The sequence below is a fragment of the Oncorhynchus masou genome, chromosome 18 (assembly GCF_036934945.1).
Source record: "Oncorhynchus masou masou isolate Uvic2021 chromosome 18, UVic_Omas_1.1, whole genome shotgun sequence".
Classification (NCBI taxonomy): Eukaryota; Metazoa; Chordata; class Actinopteri; order Salmoniformes; family Salmonidae; genus Oncorhynchus; species Oncorhynchus masou.
In genome coordinates, this window is record NC_088229.1 from 69,069,649 (window position 1) to 69,094,070 (window position 24,422).

The 24,422-nt window shown below is 43.3% G+C and overlaps 1 protein-coding gene across 1 annotated transcript in view; it reads left to right on the forward strand.

Moving 5' to 3' along the window:
* LOC135505195 (voltage-dependent T-type calcium channel subunit alpha-1G-like) overlaps nucleotides 1–24,422 on the forward strand; it is a 235,965-nt gene that overhangs the window by 33,112 nt on the left and 178,431 nt on the right. Inside the window, exons 3-4 of the mRNA XM_064924359.1 lie at nucleotides 6,269–6,366; nucleotides 20,164–20,323. Coding sequence (XP_064780431.1) covers nucleotides 6,269–6,366; nucleotides 20,164–20,323 — 258 coding nt within the window. The remainder of the gene's footprint in view (nucleotides 1–6,268; nucleotides 6,367–20,163; nucleotides 20,324–24,422) is intronic.

Consider the following 24,422-nt stretch of genomic DNA (forward strand, 5'->3'; position numbering starts at 1 on the left):
AGTCAAAAACTTTTTTAAGTCAACAAAGCATGAGAAGACTTTGCCTTTGGCTTGGTTTGTTTGTTTGTCAATTAGGATGTGCAGGGTGAATATGTGGTCTTTCACATGGTCATTTTGTAAGAAGCCAATTTGACATTGGCTCAGCACATTGTTTTCGCTGAGGAAATGTAAGAGTCTGAAATTAATGTTAATACATTAATTAATTTCCCAAGGTTGTTGTTGCTGCATATGCCACTGTAATTATTTGGGTCAAATTTGTTTCCACTTTTGTAGATTGGGGTTATCCAGCCTTGGTTCCAAATATTGGGGAAGATGTCAGAGCTGAGGATGATGTTAAATAGTACAGTAATAGTCAACAGTTTGAACACACCTACTCATTTCAGGGTTTTTCTTTATTTGTACTATTTTCTACATTGCAGAATAAATGTGAAGACATCAAAACTATGAAATAACACATATGGAATCATGTAATAACCAAAAAAGTGTTAAACACATCAAAAAAACAGATTCATGAGGTAGTCACCTTTTGTCTTGTATGATGCTATATTTGTTGTGCCTGTTAGTGAGAGTGCTGTACCATTTTAAGTGATATGTGGCATTGGTTCTCTGGAAATGAAACATAAGCTCTCCCTAATCCAAATGACGTTAGGCCAGTTGTGCTTCGCCCCTCGGACCTCCCGGTCACGGCCGGCTGAGACAGAGCCTGGGCTCGAACCCAGAGTCTCTGGTGGCACTGTGCCACCCGGGAGGCCCCCAGGCCTGGTACCTTTGATGTTTCATAATGTTCAATTGTTTCAATTAATTGTCATATATTATTGTCAATATATTACCTATGTAAAAAACCTGTCTGATCAGGGTAAACAATATCTGGTAAAACCTTTTTTATTCTATGTGCATTTCGCCAGGATTGTTGCATCACAACAGTGAAGTGTAAGAGGACTTTTTTTTTTAAATGGACTGGATCTTTAAATTTACCTCCTGGGTCCTGTTTTAGTAGTAATGAAATGGGTCCCTCTTGCTGAGTACCTGAAAGTCTACCATTTTTATAGGAGTAATTTAAACATCCTAATAATGGATATTTGAGTACATCAACAACGGTCTGATATATCTCTACTGGTATACCATCAAGCCCTGGTGATTTTCTAAACTGAATTGCCTCAAAAATGTCCTCTTCTGTAAGTTGGCCTTCACACAGATCTTTGTGTAAAATGTGTTGATTTACATGAATATTGTTTTTATTAGGAAAGAAATCATTACTGTTAACATTTTTATCCTGGAAAACTTCCCAGTACTTAATGATTACAAGCATACCCATAACATGATGCAGCCACCACTATTCTTGAAAATATGGACAGTGGTACTCAGTAATGTGTTGTATTGGATTTGCCCCAAACATAACCCTTGTATTCAGGAAACTGTTTGTTTGCAGTATTACTTTAGTGTTGCAAACAGGATTCATGTTTTAGAATTAGTTTTATTCTGTACATGCTGGCTTGTTTTCACTCTGTCAATTAGGTTAGTACCATGCAAAACCACTCTAGCTCCTTCAAGTTGGAATGGTTCCGCTGGTGTACAGCAATCTTTAAGTCATACCACAGATTCTCATTTGGATTGTGGTCTGGGCTTTGACTAGGCCATTCCAAGACATTTACATGTTTCCCGTTAAACCAATCGAGTGTTGCTTTATCAGGGTCATTGCCCTGCAGGAAGGTGAACCTCCGTCCCAGTCTTAAATCTCTGGAAGACTGAAACAGGTTTCCCTCAAGAATTTCCCTATATTTAGCGCCATCCATCATTCCTTCAATTCTGACCAGTTTCCCAGTCCCTGCCGATGAAAAACATCCCCACTGCATGATGCTGCCACAACCATGCGTTACTGTGGGGATGGTATTCTCGGGGTGATGAGGAGTGTTGGGTTTGTGACAGTGTTTTCCTTGATGGCCACAAAGCTACATTTTAGACTCATCTGACCGGAGTATCTTCTCCCATGTGCTTGGGGTGTCTCCGACTAGCCTTTAGGTGAACACCAAACGTGTTTGCTCATTTCTTTCTTTAACAAGGGCTTTTTTTCTGGGCTGTTAAGTACAGTTGTTAAGGACAAGAGAACCCGCTAAATGACCAAAATGTACATGCACATGTAAAATTGGAAACTTGCAAAGAACACTGGCTAATATGTCACTGCATGGGTAATTCCAGTGATATACTGTACATTAGATTACAGTAACCTTTTTAGTTGCGTAAAATGGATTACCGTAAAATGGATTACAGTTGCTGCGCTGTAAAATCAATTACAGTATCTTAATGGTCAATTGCTGTCATTAAGTTATTGTACATTTTACAGGAAATGTTTTGCAGTATAATGTCTGGCTGTGTGTGCAGTGCACTATGAACTGAAATGACTCAGTGAGTGAGTGAGTGAGTGTGAGAGAGAGAGAGAGAGAGATAGAGAGTGAGTGAGTGAGTGAGTGAGTGAGTGAGTGAGTGAGTGAGTGAGAGAGAGAGTGAGAGAGAGAGAGAGAGAGAGAGAGAGAGAGAGAGAGAGAGAGAGAGAGAGAGAGAGAGAGAGAGAGAGAGAGAGAGAGAGAGAGAGAGAGAGAGAGAGAGAGAGAGAGAGAGAGAGAGAGAGAGAGAGAGAGAGAGAGAGAGAGAGAGAGAGAGAGAGAAACCACCTCACATCTATCCTGATGCTGCATTATGCTCTGGGCTGCAGTCTTAACACACACTGCTATCTATCACACACAGCACTATCTATCAGTCAGTCACAGTTCGTTCAGTGCTGGATAACTCCCACTGCAGCTAGCCTCTCTGTGAAGCCCCAGAGAATACAATTACAACACTAACTGACAAATGTCATCAGAAAGAGACTGAGCTGAGTTGGCTGATTCGTATGATGACAGATGGGAGAGAGAAAGAGAGAAGCTGAAGCATGGAGAGAAAAGGAGAGAAGATGGTGGTTTTAGCAGCAGGAAGAAATACTCCCCATCTACTGATGTGGTTAATAATTATATTCTTTCATCCTTTAACGGATAAAATAGGATCTGATCCACATCTGCATTTGAAGGCCATTGATGGGTTTCCTATGGATGAAATGAAGCAAACAATAGTCTCTTTTATGTGTCTGTGTGTTTTTGGCCTGAACTTTATTGTAAGATTATTGTGTTATATTGCAAACATTGACAGGGCAAACAAATCCAACAGGCTAATGGCTATTATATCCATTTAACATTTACATTTACATTTAAGTCATTTGGCAGACGCTCTTATCCAGAGCGACTTACAAACTGGTGAATTCACCTTATGACATCCAGTGGAACAGCCACTTTACAATAGTGCATCTAAATCATTTAAGGGGGGGGGTGAGAAGGATTACTTTATCCTATCCTAGGTATTCCGTAGTGCAATACTAATTAAGTCATTATATATCTATTATAGTGCTATAAAACTAGGGAGAGTTTCATTTTCTATTGTACATCTACTGATGTTAGTCTGGTGGACAGAGGGAAAAATAAGGGAGGGAGAGAGAGAAAGAGAGAGAAAATTGTATGCAGTAGGGAGAAGAGTGAGAATTAATCTGAGGACAAGCTTTTGGGCTCGAGCTAAATCTTTTTCAACTATCTCCTCCAGCTCTCCCTTCTTCCCTCGCTCCTTGCAGATCCCTCCCTCCAACTCAACCTCCCAAGCCTCCCTTCAATTCCTCCTTTCTTCGCATACCCCTTACTTCCTCTCTCACCCCCTCCCACTCCAGGCAGTAAACCTGTCGTACTTCATTGACCTGGTGGTGCAGAGAGAGGGAGTGGGTGAGAGAGAGAGTGTGAGAGAGAGAGAGTGTGTGTGAGAGAGAGAGACAGAGAGAGAGAGAAAGAGAAAGAGAGAGAGCAGGAGAGAAATACATGTTTAATGGTTTATTTAACTTTTGTTTACTATCGATTTCACTTGCTTTGGCATTGTAAACATATATTTCCCATGCCATTAAAGCCCATTGAATTGAATTGACAGAGAGAGAGAGAGACTGCACACTTCCCTCAAAATGAGGTCGAAACTGAGCTGCACTTCCTAACCTCCTGCCAGATTTAAGATCATATTACAGACACATATTTACCCCAGATTATACAGACCCACAAAGAATTCAAAAACAAATCCGATTTTGATAAACTCCCATATCTACTGGGTGAAATACCACAGTGTGAAATCACAGCAGCAAGATGTGTGACCTGTTGCCACAAGAAAAGTGTAACCACTGAAGAACAAACCCCATTGTAAATACAACCCATATTTATTTTTAATTACTTTCCTTTTTGTATTTTATCTATTTGCACATAATATGACCTGTGAAATGTCTCTATTCCTCTGGGACTTTTGTGAGTGTAATATTTACTGTAAATTGTTATGGTTTATTTCACTTTTGTTTATTATCTCGTTCACTTGCTTTGGCAATGTTACCATATGTTTCCCATGCCAATAAAGCCCTTAAATTGAATTGAAATTGAAATTGAATTGAGAGAGATATAAGAGAGAGAGAGAGAGACAGGGAGAAAGAGAAAGGGGGATAGAGTGAGATAGAGATGGAGAGAGACACAGAGAGAGAGAAAGAGAAAGGGGGAGAGAGATGGATACAGAGAGAAAGAGACAGCGCGAGAGAGAGAGAGAGAGAGAGAGAGAGAGAGAGAGAGAGAGAGAGAGAGAGGGAGACCGGGGAGTGGGAGGCGAACAGCTGCAGTGCCATAGGTAGGTTGCTGATATGATTACCTTCTCTGAGTCTTTGTTTGTATCCTTGTATCCTTGCATGCGCCTGTCTCTCTGAAAGTACACTGGTAATCTGACATGTCAGCTAAGTATGGAAGATAGAAAATAAGAAACATGCTGTACTCTTCAAGAGACAAAGAAGGACAGAACCAGAGAGTGTTGAGTTGGACGTCTCTCAGTATGGCTACCTCTCTCTCTCTCTCTCTCTCTCTCTCTCTCTCTCTCTCTCTCTCTCTCTCTCTCTCGCCTTCCCTCCCTCTTCTCTCTGTGCAACCCCCTCTACTCCACTGCAATGCTTCTAAGAACTCCCACAGCCACTCACAGTCACTGCAGTAGATCATACAAGCCTTTCCTCTCAGAAGGTTAATAACATCCATGCTCTTATAGTCTTGTCTTTATAACGTCCTCCTCCCCCAATGACCAGTGAGTCACTCTTGCTGTTGATGTTTGAAGAGGGAGACACAGTGGCATGTGCTCGCTGGTCGCCTAGGGTGTGTGTGTGTGTGTGTGTGTGTGTGTGTGTGTGTGTGTGTGTGTGTGTGTATATGCATGCATGCATCTCCGTCGGACACACTTATTACAACCAGACATACTCAGACAAGTTGAGGAAATTGACAAGCTCGGAACTGAGAAATGAGACATAAGTAAAGTAATTAGAGATTATGTTTTACATTTACTCTGTGATTGATCGCATTTTATTGCAGTTACTTATGATGGTCTCACTCTCAGCGCAGATAGCATGCATAGGCAATAGAGCAGGGCTATTCAACTCTTAAAGGCATCTGCATTGACCATGCAGTACTTACTGTGATACGGCCTGTGCAGAAGTCAGGGCATTCATACTTCATGCGCTTCGCCGAGCAGCACAGAGCTGGTGTCAAGAAAGTTGTCAAGGAAGAGAGTTCGTGTTTATACAGGACCTCCCGCTCCCAACCGCCCACCATCAACCAATCATGTCAAAGTGAGCTATACGGAGCCCTCCGCATTGTTACAACATTTTGCCTCTGGAGGCTTTTCATTTTTGGATCTTTCCCTAGAAGGTCTACTGCTGCTTTTCTGTTCTACCAGATCAGTAATTGTGCCCACCTGGTGTCCCAGGTCTAAATCAGTCCCCTAACTAGAAGTGAATCACTCACCTGTTGTCCCTGGTCTGAATCAGTCCCCTAACTAGAAGTGAATCACCCACCTGGTGTCCCAGGTCTAAATCAGTCCCTAATTGGAAGGGAATCACCCACCTCGTGTCCCAGGTCTAAATCAGTCACTAATTAGAAGGGAATCACCCACCTGGTGTCCCAGGTTTAAATCAGTCCCTAATTAGAAGTGAATCACCCACCTGGTGTCCCAGGTTTAAATCAGTCCCTAATTAGAATGGAATAATAAAATTAAGCAATGAAAGTGGATCCAATGTTCATACCCTATTGGAATATTAGGGCAATAGAGGATTTTGCACAGTTCGCAGAAAGGAAGACATTTTAGAGTGGACTATGGCATGCTACTAACAGTGTTTGTGTTTGTTTTGTTCTAGGATGCTGGAGTATTCTCTGAACCTGCAGAATGTCAGTTTCTCGGCAGTGAGAACAGTTCGAGTTCTGAGACCCCTCCGAGCCATCAACAGAGTGCCTAGTGAGTAACAACCCCTCTCCACTCCTTCCTTCCACTCCTCTGCCCTTTCTGAAACCAAACAGTGCCACGGTTATTGGCAAAGGCCAATCTCTCTGTTCATCTTTGATGAGGCTGATTTGTCTTTGCTCTGATTCCACTTCGACCTTCCTGTGTCATCTCTCTCTCTCTCTCTCTCTCTCTCTCTCTATATCAAATCAAATTGTATTGGTCTCACTCACATACAGTATTTAGCAGATGTTATTGCATCAACATTTGAATGTCTGCTTTTTACATTGTATACAAGTAGAGAATCAGAGCTACAAAATGGTAAATCACACTGCATTTGAGGAACAATGGGAAAGTAATTCTGCTTTTAAAGTTGATCAACTTGTAAACTCACTTTTGAGAAAAACGTCTTTTAATGTTTTGGTACTACTATTGGAGAACCCTTCTCTGTCTAAACCCATTCAGCATTTTTCACACCCTCTTAGCCCCACACACCTCTTTAAGGGTTGATCCAACTGTTCTGTACAAATTTGCCAGGTACTTCCAGACATCTAAGAGAGAGAGAATAGCTCAATGAACATTACTCGCCCTATCGCTATCTCTGTGGCTTCGTGTTAAGACATGTAGCTAGACAGCTAGCTAGGTAAACAATGAGTCCCAACACATGACGTAACGTTAGTTAGCTAACAGTACACTTGAAATTAAACAACTTTCTGTCAAAATTAGAAAATGTGTAATATGTGATAATCTTACCAGTATACATCAGGGTTGGACGCGTCTCGTGTCTGCAGTTCGTGGTCGCCTTATTTTGATGATGTAATCCAGACTGATGTTTTATTCCATCTCCTTAGCTATTATACTCCAATTCCACTTATTTCAAAACTCGGTTCTCCAGAAAGTGGAAAGCATATACATAACGTTAGCTCGCGAGCCAGTCAGCTAACGTTAGCTAGCTAACAGTGCACTTGACATTAGGTTTATGCAGTTTTACTAGGCAATACATTTTTTTTTATCCGCATTCGACATTATTATCTAAACATACTGACCAGCTCTAATAGACAGACGTGTGCTATACGGTAGACCAATCCAAACTGATCTCATGGCATATCCAGCCCACTCATTATCTCAGCCAATCATGGCTAGAGGAAAGGTTGCCCACTTTTTCTGTGGCTAAACCAACTAGGCTCCTAATTTAGCAATTGTTTTTCATATTTACAGATGGTGTACAAGTTCGATATCAAGGCACATGAAAAGTTCACATGTTCAACAAGGCATTTCTGCCCAAAAACACATTTTGATGAAAACATTGGTTTAAAATGTTGTGACATGTGTGTCCTGAATCGGGCCACATATTAGGATGAGCAGTGTCAGAGTGACATTGACCAGAATATATATATATATATATATGAAATGAGTAAAATGAGTAAAACAGTATGTAAACATTAAAGTGACCAGTGTTCCATGTCTATGTACAGTACATAGGGCAGGAGCCTCTAAGGTGCAGGGATGAGTAACCGAGTGGTATCCGGCTAGTGACAGAGACTAAGTTCAGAGCAAGTCACTGGGTGGAGGCCTGTAAGTCTGATGGCCTTGAGATAGAAGCTGTTTTTCAGTCTCTCGGTCCCTGCTTTGATGCACCTGTACTGGCCTCGCCTTCTGGATGATAGCGGGGTGAACAGGCCGAGGCTCAGATGGTTGATGTTGTTGATGGTCTTTTTGGCCTTCCTGTGACATCGGATGCTGTAGGTGTCCTGGAGGGCAGTGTGCCCCTGCTGATGAGTTGTGTATGTCTCTCTCTCCTCTCTCAATCTTCCTCCATCTTTCTTTCTCCACCATGCTCCCCATTAGTCTTTAATGAGTCCAGATTGAATTAAATTCTCTAATAACCATACTGTTACTGTGTTGATGTATCCATCCCATTCAGTACTGTTACTGTGTTGATGTATGCAGCCCATTCAGTACTGCTACTGTGTTGATGTATGCAGCCCATTCAGTACTGTGTTGATGTATGCAGCCCATTCAGTACTGTTACGATGTTGATGTATGCAGCCCATTCAGTACTGTGTTGATGTATGCAGCCCATTCAGTACTGTGTTGATGCATGCAGCCCATTCAGTACTGTGTTAATGTATGCAGCCCATTCAGTACTGCTACTGTGTTGATGTATGCAGCCCATTCAGTACTGCTACTGTGTTGATGTATGCAGCCCATTCAGTACTGCTACTGTGTTGATGTATGCAGCCCATTCAGTACTGCTACTGTGTTGATGTATGCAGCCCATTCAGTACTATTACGATGTTAATGTATGCAGCCCATTCAGTACTGTGTTGATGTATGCAGCCCATTCAGTACTGTGTTGATGTATGCAGCCCATTCAGTACTGCTACTGTGTTGATGTAAGCAGCCCATTCAGTACTGTGTTGATGTATGCAGCCCATTCAGTACTGTGTTGATGTATGCAGCCCATTCAGTACTGTTACTGTGTTGATGTATGCAGCCCATTCAGTACTGTTACTGTGTTGATGTATGCAGCCCATTCAGTACTGCTACTGTGTTGATGTATGCAGCCCATTCAGTACTGCTACTGTGTTGATGTATGCAGCCCATTCAGTACTGTGTTGATGTATGCAGCCCATTCAGTACTGTTACTGTGTTGATGTATGCAGCCCATTCAGTACTGTGTTAATGTATGCAGCCCATTCAGTACTGTGTTGATGTATGCAGCCCATTCAGTACTGTGTTGATGTATGCAGCCCATTCAGTACTGTTACTGTGTTGATGTATGCAGCCCATTCAGTACTGCTACTGTGTTGATGTATGCAGCCCATTCAGTACTGTGTTGATGTATGCAGCCCATTCAGTACTGTGTTGATGTATGCAGCCCATTCAGTACTGTGTTGATGTATGCAGCCCATTCAGTACTGTGTTGATGTATGCAGCCCATTCAGTACTGCTACTGTGTTGATGTATGCAGCCCATTCACTGACACCAATGACAGCTCCCGCACTGCCATCTGATTGGATATTATGCTAACGTCCTCTACTCAAACCAGGGGGTAGTTAGAGGGCTGTCTTTGGCTGCAGTGGTACCTGAGGACGCATGTACGTACATACGTACACACACACACACACACACACACACACACACACACACACACACACACACACACACACACACACACACACACACACACACACACACACACACACACACACTTGAATGCAGGTATGCAAACATGTTCACACACACACACACAAACACTTGAATGCAGGTATGCAAACATGTTCACACACACACACACGAATTGCGGTACGCTCACATACATACATGTTCACACACACACTTGAATGTACGCACACATACACCCACACACCCACACACACACACACTCCTAGCAATGTCCACCCTGAAGTTTAATTCCTGAGTGAGTCACTGTCATTCTCTCTCACTGCTGCAGTTGTTGAGGTCAGCTAAAGGTTCATTAGTGTCAAGTAACAGATGATGTGTGTGTGTGTTTGTGTGTGGAAGGTCACTTTCGCTGGTGGCAATTGGACTGTTGTGAGTGAATGTCAAAATAAAGAGAGCGAATGAAAGGGAGGGAGTGATCGAAAGGGGAGTGAGGGAGGAACATGACCATAAACAAGCCACTCCCTCTGGAATTGTCATGTCCAGAACCAAGCACCATCCGACCGAGAGTATCATGATTGATAGGCATGCTACAACATAAGAATGTGATTATCACAGACTTACAGGCCACTGCTCCAGTGCTCCAGGGTTCTGCGGCTGCAGGGCTTCAGGGCTCTAAGGTTCTAGGGCTCCAGTGCTCCAAGGCTCCAAGGTTCCAGGGCTCCAGTGCTCCAGGGTTATGGGGCTTCAGGGCTCCAGGGTTCTAGAGCTCCATTGCTCCACGGTTCTAGGGCTTCACTGCTCCACTACTCCACTGCTCCAGTGCTCCAGGGTTCTAGGGCTCTATTGCTCCAGGGCTCCAGGATTCCAGGGCTCCACTGCTCCAGGGTTCTAGGGCTCCACTACTCCACTGCTCCACTGCTCCAGGGCTCCAGGATTCCAGGGCTCCACTGTTCCACTGCTCCAGGTTTCTAGGGCTCCACTGCTCCAGGGTTCTAGGGCTCCACTGCTCCACTGCTCCAGGGTTCTAGGGCTCCACTGCTCCACTGCTCCAGGGTTCTAGGGCTCCACTGCTCTACTGCTCCAGGGCTCCACTGCTCCAGGGCTCCACTGCTCTACTGCTCCAGGGCTCCACTGCTCTACTGCTCCAGGGTTCTAGGGCTCCACTGCTCCACTGCTCCACTGCACTACTGCTCCACTGCTCTACTGCTCCAGGGTTCTAGGGCTCCACTGCTCTACTGCTCCAGGGTTCTAGGGCTCTACTGCTCCACTGCTCTACTGCTCCAGGGCTCCACTGCTCTACTGCTCTACTGCTCCAGGGTTCCTGGGCTCCACTGCTCTACTGCTCCAGGTCTCCACTGCTCCAGTGCTCCAGGGTTCTAGGGCTCCACTGCTCTACTGCTCCAGGGCTCCATTGCTCCAGTGCTCCAGGGTTCTAGGGCTCCACTGCTCCAGGGGCTCCCAACCTAGTCTTTGTCATGAGCTCTGCTCTGGAATAGGCCTATCAGAGACATCACACTCATTGTTAAGCCCTTTCCCCACATGGTTATCGAATTGGTGTTAGCGACGTGCTCAAACACACGCACACAACACGTGTATACACACACCTGCGCACATGGATGTATGGACGCACAATTGCACGTGTAAACACACATGCACGCAAGACATGTGCACACTTACACAGCACACACACCCTTAACCCCCCCATACTCTCACATTATTATCGACTTGGCATTAAAAAGATGGAGAATTTCATTGTGTTCTTCATGCCTCGTTAGGCCTCATGTTTGAACTGAGTTGGGGTTCACATTGTCTAGTACTCCACCAGAGTATTGACCTACCTCTCATCTCCTCTCCTCTCCTCTCGTGATGGGAAGTTTGGCTCTTTTTACTGGATGCTGATATTTTCAATGAATCTTTGAACTAATTTCATTCACTTGAGACAGTGAGGCCCTCAGCATGCAGAATCTGCTAACGGCAAACGATCAACTGAAAACTCTCGTTCACCCCTACGGGTGCTGTCATTTATTACTTAGGCTGGTCAACACATGTTTTAAACTATGTACACGTGTTGACTGCTAGTCATACAATCAATATTCATATCTTGATACATTTGAAATGAGATCTAGTTGTGGCCGTAACTGGACTGGATTGTGAATGAATCCTGGCGGACTGTGGTGAGGAAGATAAGTACAATATCGTTCACCGAATACAGCACCCAGGCAGCACCCCAAACCGTCTGTTCTCGAGTTGCTGAGCAACATTCAATAGTCAACTCAGTGGAGTCATTCGAATAGTTATCAGTTGGAAACAATTGTATTTTTCTTCTCTATGCTCATGATCTATACGACAGACAGTTGGTGGTCGAATCACGTCTCTGGAGCCGCTGAGCTGGGCCGCTGAGCCGGGCCACTGAGCCGGGAGAATGCGCGTCAGTCCTGCTGTAGCACTCCTTGCAGCCAGCACCAGCAGGTCAAACGAACAACTAAAATGACCAAGTCACTCGGGAAAAATGAATTGGGATTCTCGAGTCTAAAGAGTCATTTACATCTACATTTGAGTCATTTAGCAGATGCTCTTGTGCAGAGCGAACCGCACATCACTCCTCTCCTTGTGGTTCCTTCCTGTCTGTTGTTTACTCAGCCTTAGATAAACATAATTACAGTAAACCTGTTCTGAGGATGTCCTAGCTGCTATTATTTCCTGTGCCCATATAAGTCGCATTGAGGAGATTGGAGGTCAATGGGGTTTTAGAGTGGATACTTCATGTGTAGGCCCATATTAGGAGGTAGTGGAGATAGTGTAGGTCATATGAGCTTTAGAGAGGGCATAGACACCTCTTGGTTTCCGTTTGGTTCTTTTTTTTTGTGATGGAGTCTGAAGACAGTCTGAGGACCCAGAGGACACAAGCTATCTCGGTGGCTTTTGCATCTCTGGAATACAATACAGAATGAACAAGTCATCTTTTGACCTTGAATTTAGCTGAACAAGTATCAGATTAGGAAGTAGGATGCTTATTTTGGATGTTTATGGAATGTTACATAGTTAGACACGTCAGAGTAGACATTGTGTAATAATGTGTTGGGGATGTTCTTGGTTAGCTGGGATAATATCTGGTGTCAGGCGGGATACTGTACTACAGCCGCCCAAGAGAGGACATGGAATGGGGAGGTGACATTGGTGAGTGGGGTGAATGAGGGCATCACCTTGCCAGTGATCTCCCTTTCGTCAAATCATTCTCTCAATTACAGTAGCCCCCCTACTGTAACCATCTCACAATATTTAGACTCTACAAAGCAATAGACTAAGAGATTCAGTTAAAACTTCTTAGGTATAGAAGTTCCGCTAGCGGCACATCTTCCGGTGACACTGGAGGGTAAGCAATTCAAATGAAAAATCATAAATATTATGGATTTTAACCTCTTGAAACTCCCCATCCCGGATCTGGGATCGTGACTAAAGCCTCAGGCTCATTAGCATAACGCAACGTTAACGATTTCTGAAAATCGCAAATAAAATGAAAATAATGCGTCTGCTCTCAAGCTTAGCCTTTTCTTAACAACACGGTCATCTCAGATTTTCAAAATATGCTTTTGAACCATAGAAATTGACTAATTTGTGTAAGAGTATGCAAAGCTAGCTTAGCATTTTGAGTAGCATTTAGCACGCAACATTTTCACAAAAAACAGATAACCAAATAAATAAAATAATTTACCTTTGAAGAGCTTCGGATGTTTTCAATGAGGAGACTCTCAGTTACATACCAAATGCGCAGTTTTTCCTGAAAGCGTCTGTGTGTAGGAGAAATCGTTCCGTTTTGTACATCGCATCTGGCTACCGATCGTTAACGTTGCGTTATGCTAATGAGCCTGAGGCTTTAGTCACGATCCCGGATCCGGAATGGGGAGTTTCAAGAGTTAACTCCATAATATCGAACGAAACATGGCAAACGTTGTTTGGAATCAATCCTCAAGGTGTTTTTTCACATATCTCTTCATTGATATATCGTTCGTGGAAGCTTGCATTCTTCTCTAAATTCCATGGAAAAATACTTGCAGCTGACTTTTGCGCACCAATTTCGGTGCAGGACACCGGGCGGACACCTGGTAAATGTGGTCTCTTATGGTCAATCTTCCAATGATATGCCTACAAATACGTCACAATGCTGCAGACACCTTGGGGAAACGACAGAAAGGGCAGACTTACTCCTCTCGCATTCACAGCCATATAAGGAGACAATGGAAAACAGAGCCTCAAAAATCCTGCTCATTTCCTGGATGCCGTCTCATCTTGGTTTTGCCTGAAGCTCACGTTCTAGGGCACGCACAGAACATATCTTGGTAGTTCTGGACACGTCAGAGTGTTTTCTTTCGAAAGCTATCAATTATATGCATAGTCGAGCATCTTTTTGTGACAAAATATCTTGTTTAAAACAGGAACGTTTTTCATCCAAAAATGAAATAGCGCCCCCATAGCATCAAGAGGTTAAACATTTATGTACATAGAAGTGTCTTATATCGGCTGGAAGCTTAAACTGATATTTCTTATTCATTTTTAAAGTTAGCTTGAATCCTTGAACATAGACTGCTGACACCCTGTGGGAAGCCATAGGAATTGCATCCTGGGAGCTTTCTCAATATGATTTTCAAAATGACCATACTCTTATATTTCTAAGAAGATCATCCTAAGAAGATCGTCTCTCAAAAAACAAAAATTGCAGTAGGTTTTTCTTAGCATTTTCTCCGATCATATCTATTGTGGTATATTCTCCTACATTATGTTAACATTTCTACAGACTTCAAAGTGATTCCTTTCCAATGGTACCAATTATATGCATCTCCTGGCTTCAAGGCCTGAGCTAAAGGCAGTTTACTTTGGGCACGTCATTTAGACAGGAAGTGGTGAAAAAAAGGGGCCTAGCCCTAAGACGTTTTTAATGTTAATGTTTAATGTTAGTAAATACTAGTTCTGCTGTAGACCCATGTTAGCCCCCTTATTTTTTCCCTCATCAAAACAGCACGAGCCAGAAAATTGGGCTTAGATCCTTTGTCAAGAGGTAGTTAGCATTGCCTACGGATTAAACTACAGAGGGATAAGTGTGTTTCAACTCCCTCCTCCGAAACTGTATAGTTCAGTAAACACACAGTGCTGCCAGGGCCAGAGCTGACAGGAGAGACACAGATTTGATGTGCCTGTAAGCAGATGGGCTCCTGTCACAGTCAGTGACCTGGCAGCCTTGTTGAAATGGTATGGCCTCTCAGCTTGGAACTGGAGGACACACAAAGACAAAGGAGGAGTGAGACGGATATTATACGTACAAGATGAAATGTCAATCAGATCAGATGGTCAATCAGATATGTTTATGTTGTTGAGAGAGAGAGAGAGAGAGAGTTTGTGTGTGTGAGAATGGGAAGAGAAAGCAAGAGAGCGATACCTCAAAGTAATTAATATATTTTTTTTGCAAGCTAAATGACATCTCGTTCAATTTGTCATTACACAATTTCCATCTTTTCTCGTTTTTTACAAATTGGTTTCATGCATCAATTTAATAACTTGTGTATCCCCTATGACCCATGTTGGCTCATCAACAAGCTATTGCACGAGCATAACAACACCGCAGTAAAACTCATTTGGCCAAAGCAGCCATTTTTTGCAGAATGCAGAATGCCTGAAGCCAGGGCACCGTTTCCTACAAGGCCATTCAGTTTTAATGAAAAGGGAGTGAGTTGACACCGCTGGGACTGAGCCCATGTCTTGTGTAATGCATTGGAGTGAGCCTCTATGCTTAGTAGGGACCTCACCATACATTATTATCACGATACTCCATGTAGTGCAATTCTCACGATTCTGTATGTATTGCGATTTGATACTGTGATTTTATATTTATATTTCTCAACATATGTCTGCAGCAGACATGGAGGACAAGAGGGACAAGAGAGAGCTGATGAGAGTGCTGAAACAAATGTGTCTCCCTATTTAAAAAGGAGATGGATAGCAAGCTATAGAAGAAATGTGGCAACTGGTAATTCCAAAAATGTTATACCTGATGACATCAACACTATGAGATTCGGGTGACGTGGGGAGCGAGAAGATACCCTCTCTTGGACTAGAAACTTGTTGCAACGCTTATTACTTTTAATCTGCATTTTTTTAAAGACCTTTCATCTTGTCTTTTTACGCCAGATCATAGAAACGTGTTGTTTTCACATAATATAGACACTGGTATGGTGCTGGAGATGATGCATATGAGGCTGGCAGGCATTGCTCTTTTAGGGTTAAAATTTGGAAAGGTTTAAAACAGAAGAAAAAAAGACTTGCCTAAGCACTGGGATAGACAATGCAAGCTTGGGCACCAGAGCTCAGCTTTTACACCCATCCACGACACCCTAGAAGCTGTTAGCGTACTTGAAGATAATAGCGCTCGCTGTTTCCCCTAGTGGCTGGTTTTGAGTGGCGCAGCGATCTAAGGCACTGCATCTCAGTGCAAGAGGTGTTATTACAGTCCTTGGTTCAAATCCAGGCTGTATCACATCCGGCTGTGATTGGGAATCCCATAGGGCGGCGCACAATTGGCCCAGCATCGTCCGGGTTTGGCCGAGGTAGGCCGTCATTGTAAATAAGAATTTGTTCTTAAATGACTTGCCAAGTTAAATAAAGGTTCAATCAAAAAATACATTATAATCATTTAGTTGACTCGTTAATGTAATTGTGTTTGTATGTCTTTGTGTGAATGTGTGTTGCATTGCATGGATTGCTGTTTTACTAGTTTTGCCCTCTAGCGACTCCTTGTGGCGGGCCTTGCACCTGCAGGCTGACTGCGGTCCTCAGTTGAACGTTGTTTCCTCTGACAAATTTGTGCGGCTGGCTTCCGTGTTAAGTGGGTGGTTGTTAAGAAGCGTGTTTTTGGCGAGTAATGCTTCGGAGGAAGCATGACTCGACCTTCGCCATCCGAGCCTGTTGGGGAGTTGCAGAGATGAGACAATATTCAAATTTGTGAGAAAAACAAAGTATGTGGACACTCAAACAATCAATCAAATGTATTTATAAAGCCCTTTTTACATCAGCCAACGTCGCATAGTGCTGTACAGAAACCCAGCCTAAAACCCCAAACAGCAAGCAATGCAGATGTAGAAGCACAGTGACTAGAAACAACTCCCTAGAAAGGCAGGAACATAGGAAGAAACCTAGAGAGGAACCAGACTATGAGGGGTGGCCAGTCCTTTTCTGGCTGGAGATTAAAAAAGTACACGGCCAAGATGTTCAAACGTTCATAGATGACCAGCAGGGTCAAATAATAATAATTACAGTGGTTGTAGAGGGTGCAACAGGTCAGCACCTCAGGAGTAAATGTCAGTTGGCTTTTCATAGCCGATCATTCAGTTAGTTAGAGACAGTAGGTGCGGTAGAGAGAGAGTTGAAAACAGCCGGTCCAGGACAAGGTACCACGTCCGGTGAACAGGTCAGGGTCCATAGCCACAGGCAGAACAGTTGAAACTGGAGCAGCAGCATGACCAGGTGGACTGCATCAAGCCTGGTACTCCCCCGACACAACCTATTGCAGCATAATTACTGGAGGCTGAGACAGGAGGTGTCGGGAGACTATACCCCTGGACAGGACCAACCAGGCAGGATATAATACCTGCTCATCAACACCTGCTCATTGAACATCTCACTCCAAAATCATGGGCATTAATATGGATTTGGTCCCCCCTTCGCTGATATAACAGCCTCCACTCCCGCTTTGATGCTCCACTCTTCTGGGAAGGCTTTCCGCTAGATGTTGGAACATTGCTGCTGGGACTTGCTTCTATTCAGCCACAAGAGCATTAGTGAGGTTGGGCACTGATGTTGGGCGATTAGGCCGGGCTCGCAGTCGGTGTTCCAATTCATTCCAAAGAAATTCAATGGGGTTGAGGTCAGGGCTCTGTGCAGGCCAGTCAAGTTTTCCACACCGATCTCGACAAACCATTTCTGTATGGACCTCGCTTTGTGCACAGCGGCATTGTCATTCTGTCACAGGAAAAGGCCTTCCCCAAACTGTTGCCACAAAGTTGGAAGCACAGAATCATCCAGAATGTCATTGTAAGCTGTAGCATTAAGATTTCCCTTCACTGGAACGAAGAGCCTTGCCCAAACCATGAAAAAGAGCCCCAGACCATTATTCCTCCTCCACCAAACTTTACAGTCGGCACTATGTATTGGGGCAGGTAGCATTCTCCTGGCATCTTTCAAACCCAGATTAGTCCGTCTGACTACCAGATGGTTAAGCGTTATTCAACACTCCAGAGACTGCGTTTCCACTGCTCCACTGTCACAGCTTTACACCACTCCAGCCGATTCATGGCATTGCTCATGGTGATCATAGACTTGTGTGCGGATGCTTGGCCATGGAAACCCATTTCATGAAGCTCCCAACGAACATTTATTGTGCTGACGTTGATTCCAGAGGCAGTTTGGAAATCGGTAGTGAGTGTTTGTAACCGGGGACAGATGATTTTTATGTGCTATGCACTTGGTCTCATTCTGTGAGCTTGTGTGGCCTACCACTTTGCGGCTGAGCCGTTGTTGCTCCTGGACGTTTCCACTTCACAGCAATAGCACAGAAATTTGACAAACGGACTTGCTGGAAAGGTGGCATCCTATGATGGTGCCATGTTGAAAGTCAATGAGCTCTTCAGTAAGGCAATTCTACTGCCAATGTTTGTCTATGGAGATTGCATGGCTGTGTGCTCAATTTTATACATCTGTAAGTAAAGGGTGGGAGAGAGGGAAGAAGAGAGAGATGCAGAGAGAGAGAAGAAAAGAGATAGGAAAGAGAGCAAATGAGAAAGTGGAAGGTGGGGAGTCACACAATGGCCCTGGGCAGTGTGTGGGCAGGAGCGAGAGGAGAGAAAATGTGTGTTTGTCAGAAAGTTAGGTGAACACTGCCCAGGGCTCCCTGGGGTAAGCTTAAGGGGATGTTGTAGAGGAGTGGTGCTTTACTGCAGTTATTAACCTGTCCTCCCCAGGCCTGCTCACTGACACTCTGGCACAAAGAGACCGGACTGGCATACTGCATTACTACTATTACAACCTACTGTGCGGACCTGTACTGCAGTTCAACCATTCCATTTCCCTCTACTTGTATATAAACGAAGACTGTGTATGCTTGTGTATGGGTTTGTTTGGATGTGTATGGGTTTGTTTGGATGTGTATGGGTTTGTTTCGGTGTATATGGGTGTGCATGGGTGTGTATGGGTGTGCATTGGTGTGTATGGATTTGTTTCGGTGTGCATTGGTGTGTATGGATTTGTTTGGGTGTGTATGGGTTTGTTTGGATGTGATTGGGTTTGTATGGGTGTGCAGGGGTGTGTATGGGTTTGTTTCGGTGTGGATGGGTTTGTATGGGTGTGTTTAGGTTTGTATGGGTGTGTATCGGTGTGTATGGGTTTGTATGGTTGTGTATGGTTGTGTATGGGTTTGTGTGGCTGTGTATAGTTGTGTACGGGGTTGTATGGGTGTGTATGGGCGTGTATGGGTTTGTATGGGTGTGTATGGGTTTTTGTGGCTGTGTATAGTTGTGTACAGGGTTGTATAGGTGTGTATGGGTCTGTATGGCTGTCTAGGGGGTTGTTTGGCTGTGTATGGGTCTGTATGGGGGTGTATTGGTGTCTCAGGGTTTGTGTGGCTGTGTATGGGTCTGTATGGGGGTGTATTGGTTTATCAGGGTTTGTGTATGGGTCTGTATGGGGGTGTATTGGTGTCTCAGGGTTTGTGTGGCTGTGTATGGTTCTGTATGGGGGTGTATTAGTGTCTCAGGGTTTGTGTATGGGTCTGTATGGGGGTGTATTGGTGTCTCAGGGTTTGTGTATGGGTCTGTATGGGGTTGTATTGGTGTCTCAGGGTTTGTGTGGCTGTGTGTGGGTCTGTATGGGGGTGTATTGGTGTCTCAGGGTTTGTGTGGCTGTGTGTGGGTCTGTATGGTGGTGTATTGGTGTCTCAGGGTTTGTGTGGCTGTGTATGGGTCTGTATGGGGGTGTATTGGTGTCTCAGGGTTTGTGTGGCTGTGTTGAGTTGAGTTTATTTTTATTTTTACAGGGACAGTGCACATTAATCAACGTTTCAGTAAAAGTGCCGGTTTTAGCCAGCCGGCTAATTTTCAACCGCAATCCCTGGGCAGGTTATTAAAAACAATTACAATATAAACAATTGCAACATAGAACAAGCAAGACATAGGGGTTGAACATATGTACTTAAAAAAAACATTGAAATGTCCATTTATTTTTTATTTTTTTATGGCTTCCATGATCCTTTCTAATGAAGAATTTTTAAAAATGAACAGAAATCATTAAAATGAAGAATATGTATAGTTGTGTTTAGGTTTGTATGGGTGTGTATGGGTTTGTATGGGTCTGTATGGGTCTGTATGGCTGTCTAGGGGGTTGTGTGGCTGTGTATGGGTCTGTATGGGTCTGCATGGCTGTCTAGGGGGTTGTGTGGCTGTGTATGGGTCTGTATGGCTGTCTAGGGGGTTGTGTGGCTGTGTATGGGTCTGTATGGCTGTCTAGGGGGTTGTGTGGCTGTGTATTGGTCTGTATGGGGGTGTATTGGTGTCTAAGGGTTTGTGTATGATACCAGACACCCATTGATACGTGTATACGTATGTGTCTGACAAGATATTAAAGCAACGTGTGTGTGTGTCTTAGGTATGCGTATCCTGGTGACCCTGCTCTTGGACACCCTGCCCATGCTGGGGAACGTCCTGCTGCTCTGTTTCTTCGTCTTCTTCATCTTCGGCATCGTGGGTGTTCAGCTGTGGGCGGGGCTACTGAGGAACCGCTGCTTCCTGCCCGAGAACTTCTCACTGTGAGTAACTGTGTGTGTGTGTGTGTGTGTGTGTGTGTGTGTGTGTGTGTGTGTGTGTGTGTGTGTGTGTGTGTGTGTGTGTGTGTGTGTGTGTGTGTGTGTGTGTGTGTGTGTGTGTGTGTGTGTGTTAGTCGACCTCTCCATCAGAGTGTTCAGACTACGGTTGAGAAATAGAGTTGGAGGGTGGGATAGGGGTGAGGCCAATGGTAGAGGATCATCGGCTTTCGGACCGACAGGCTCCATGACAGCTTCTGCCACCAAAGTATAAGACTCCTAAATAGTTAATTAATTGGTTACCCGGAATATCTGCACTGACTCTATGAACATTCACAAGACGATACACTGAGTCTACAGAACATTAGGAACACCTACTCTTTCCATGACACAGACTGACCAGGTGAATCAAGGTGAAAGCTATGATCCCTTATTGATGTACATATCTACCTCATATACCTTATTATTATCTATCCTGATGCCTAGTCACTTTACCTTGCCTTTATGTACATATGTACCTCAAATACCTTGTACCTCTACACATTGATCTGGTACTGGTACTCCCTGTATATAGCTCCACATTGATCTGGTACTGGTACTCCCTGTATATAGCTCCACATTGATCTGGTACTGGTACTCCCTGTATATATCTCCACATTGATCTGGTACTGGTACTCCCTGTAAATAGCTCCACATTGATCTGGTATTGGTACTCCCTGTATATAGCTCCACATTGATCTGGTACTGGTACTCCCTGTATATATCTCCACATTGATCTGGTACTGGTACTCCCTGTATATAGCTCCACATTTATCTGGTACTGGTACTCCCTGTATATAGCTCCACATTGATCTGGTACTGGTACTCCCTGTATATAGTTCCACATTGATCCGGTACTGGTACTCCCTGTATATAGCTCCACATTGATCTGGTACTGGTACTCCCTGTATATAGCTCCACATTGATCTGGTACTGGTACTCCCTGTATATATCTCCACATTGATCTGGTACTGGTACTCCCTGTATATAGCTCCACATTGATCTGGTACTAGTACTCCCTGTATTTAACTCCACATTGATCTGTTACTGGTACTCCCTGTATAACTTCATTATTGTGTATTATATTCTTTTTGTGTTTCGTTGGCAAGGGCTCGTAAGAAAGCATTTCACAGTTAAATCTACACTCATTGTATTCAGCACATTTGAAATATAAAATGGTAAAATATTTAATTATAAAACAAAGTTTTAGAGGTGTGGAGATTTTGGGTGAGGAGAGGAGGCGTAAGGGTAGTGGGGCCAGAGGGGTTGGGGTTAAGAAAAGGGTAGATATAATCGGTTTGGTTAGATGCTAATGAGGTCTGAGGTAGATATAATGGGGTTCGTTAGATGCTAATGAGGTCTGAGGTAGATATAATGGGGTTGGTTAGATGCTAATGAGGTCTGAGGTAGATATAATGGGGTTGGTTAGATGCTAATGAGGTCTGAGGTAGATCTAATGGGGTTGGTTAGATGCTAATGAGGGGTGAGGTAGATATAATGGGGTTGGTTAGATGCTAATGAGGTCTGAGGTAGATATAATGGGGTTGGTTAGATGCTAATGAGGTCTGAGGTAGATATAATGGGGTTGGTTAGATGCTAATGAGGTCTGAGGTAGATATAATGGGGTTGGTTAGATGCTAATGAGGTCTGAGGTAGATATAATGGGGTTGGTTAGATGCTAATGAGGGGTGAGGTAGATATAATGGGGTTGGTTAGAGGCTAATATGGTCTGAGGTAGATATAATCGGTTTGGTTAGATGCTAATGAGGTCTGAGGTAGATATAATGGGGTTGGTTAGATGCTAATGAGGTCTGAGGTAGATATAATCGGTTTGGTTAGATGCTAATGAGGTCTGAGGTAGATATAATGGGGTTGGTTAGATGCTAATGAGGTCTGAGGTAGATATAATGGGGTTGGTTAGAGGCTAATATGGTCTGAGGTAGATATATTAGGTTTGGTTAGATGCTAATGAGGTCTGAGGCCAATTAGGTGAGTTTATTTTCAACGGTAAATGAGCCACTGTTACTTAACCTGTGGGTGGGCTGTTGATGAGCAATGATTGGTTTCAAAAACGTGGGATGTTAATAATAGGGAAAGTTTTGATTCCAGAACATGGGATGTTGATAGGGAAAGTTTTGATTCTAGAAGGTGGGATGTTGATAGGGAAAGTTTTGATTTAAGAACATGGGATGTTGATAGGGAAAGTTTTGATTCCAGAAGGTGGGATGTTGATAGGGAAAGTTTTGATTTAAGAACATAGGATGTTGATAGGGAAAGTTTTGATTCCAGAAGGTGGGATGTTGATAGGGAAAGTTTTGATTTAAGAACATAGGATGTTGATAGGGAAAGTTTTGATTCCAGAAGGTGGGATGTTGATAGGGAAAGTTTTGATTCCAGAAGGTGGGATGTTGATAGGGAAAGTTTTGATTTAAGAACATAGGATGTTGATAGGGAAAGTTTTGATTCCAGAAGGTGGGATGTTGATAGGGAAAGTTTTGATTCCAGAACATGGGATGTTGATAGGAAAGTTTTGATTCCAGAAGGTGGGATGTTGATAGGGAAAGTTTTGATTCCAGAAGGTGGGATGTTGATAGGGAAAGTTTTGATTCCAGAAGGTGGGATGTTGATAGGGAAAGTTTTGATTCCAGAAGGTGGGATGTTGATAGGGAAAGTTTTGATTTAAGAACATAGGATGTTGATAGGGAAAGTTTTGATTCCAGAAGGTGGGATGTTGATAGGGAAAGTTTTGATTTAAGAAGGTGGGATGTTGATAGAGAAAGTTTTTTGATTTAAGAAGGTGGGATTTTGATAGATAAAGTTTGACATATAGTACAGTCAGTCATACATGCCATCACCCTGTATTATAAATAGTAACCAGGAGGATATAGAGCCTCATCACAGTGATACATGGGAAGGAGAGGACCACAAGTGAGATTGGAGGAAGACCTTTACAGCTCCTACGTTTATAGACCACAGAGGGCCCTTTGAGAAATACATGTTGTATGACATCTCCACTATGGTTGTACTCATATGATTTACAACATTTCCTCATAAGGAACTATTGTTCTTCTTCTAACATATGGCTTTGTGAGGCTATTTCTTTCTAATCTATTTTGACAAACCTTTCAGGTTTTCTTGAAATGGTAAATTCCATCATTTTGGATTTCAGAATAGTAGATAAAGCCATAGAAAGAGATTTCAACAGTGAGAAAATGTAATGGAAATATGTCTTTAATTTTTATAACTTTAATGATCACAGTTTAGATGATGAATTATTCAGATAACTGCACACCTGTCATGTTCTGACCTGCTTTTGTTATGTCTTTGTTTTAGTATGGTCAGGGTGTGAGTTGGGTGGGTAGTCTATGTTCTTTTTTCTATGATTTGGTATTTCTGTGTTTGGCCTGGTATGGTTCTCAATCTGTCAATCAACTGTCAATCGTTGTCCCTGATTGAGAACCATACTTAGGCAGCCTGTTTTCACCCTTGTTGTGGGTGATTATGTTTTCTGTTTAGTGTGTTTACCTTTGATGAGCTTCGGATGTTTTCACTCACGAGACTCCCAGTTAGACAGCAAATGTTCATTTTGTTCCATAAAGATTATTTTTATAGCCGAAATACCTCCTTTTCTTGTTCACGTTTTGTTGAGAAATCTACCGGAAATTGCGGTCACGACAATTGATCCATAATATCGACAGAAACATGGCAAACGCTTTTTATAATCAATCCTCATGGTGTTTTTCAAATATCTATTCGATAATATATCAACCGGGACAATTGGCTTTTCAGTAGGAGCAAGAGGAACAATGGCCGCCTTTGTCTATTACGCACAAATCACTCTGAGAGCCACCACCTGACCACTGACGCAATGTTGTCGTTCAAGCTCATTTTTCAAAATAAAAGCCTGTAACTATGTCTAGTGACTGTAGATATATTAGGGAAGCCATAGAAAAAGGAATATGGTTGATATCCCTTTCAATGGTCGAGGGATGCATAGGAACGCAGAGGTTTCAAAATAAGAGTCACTTCCTGATTGGGTTTTTCTCAGGCTTTCGCCTGCAATATC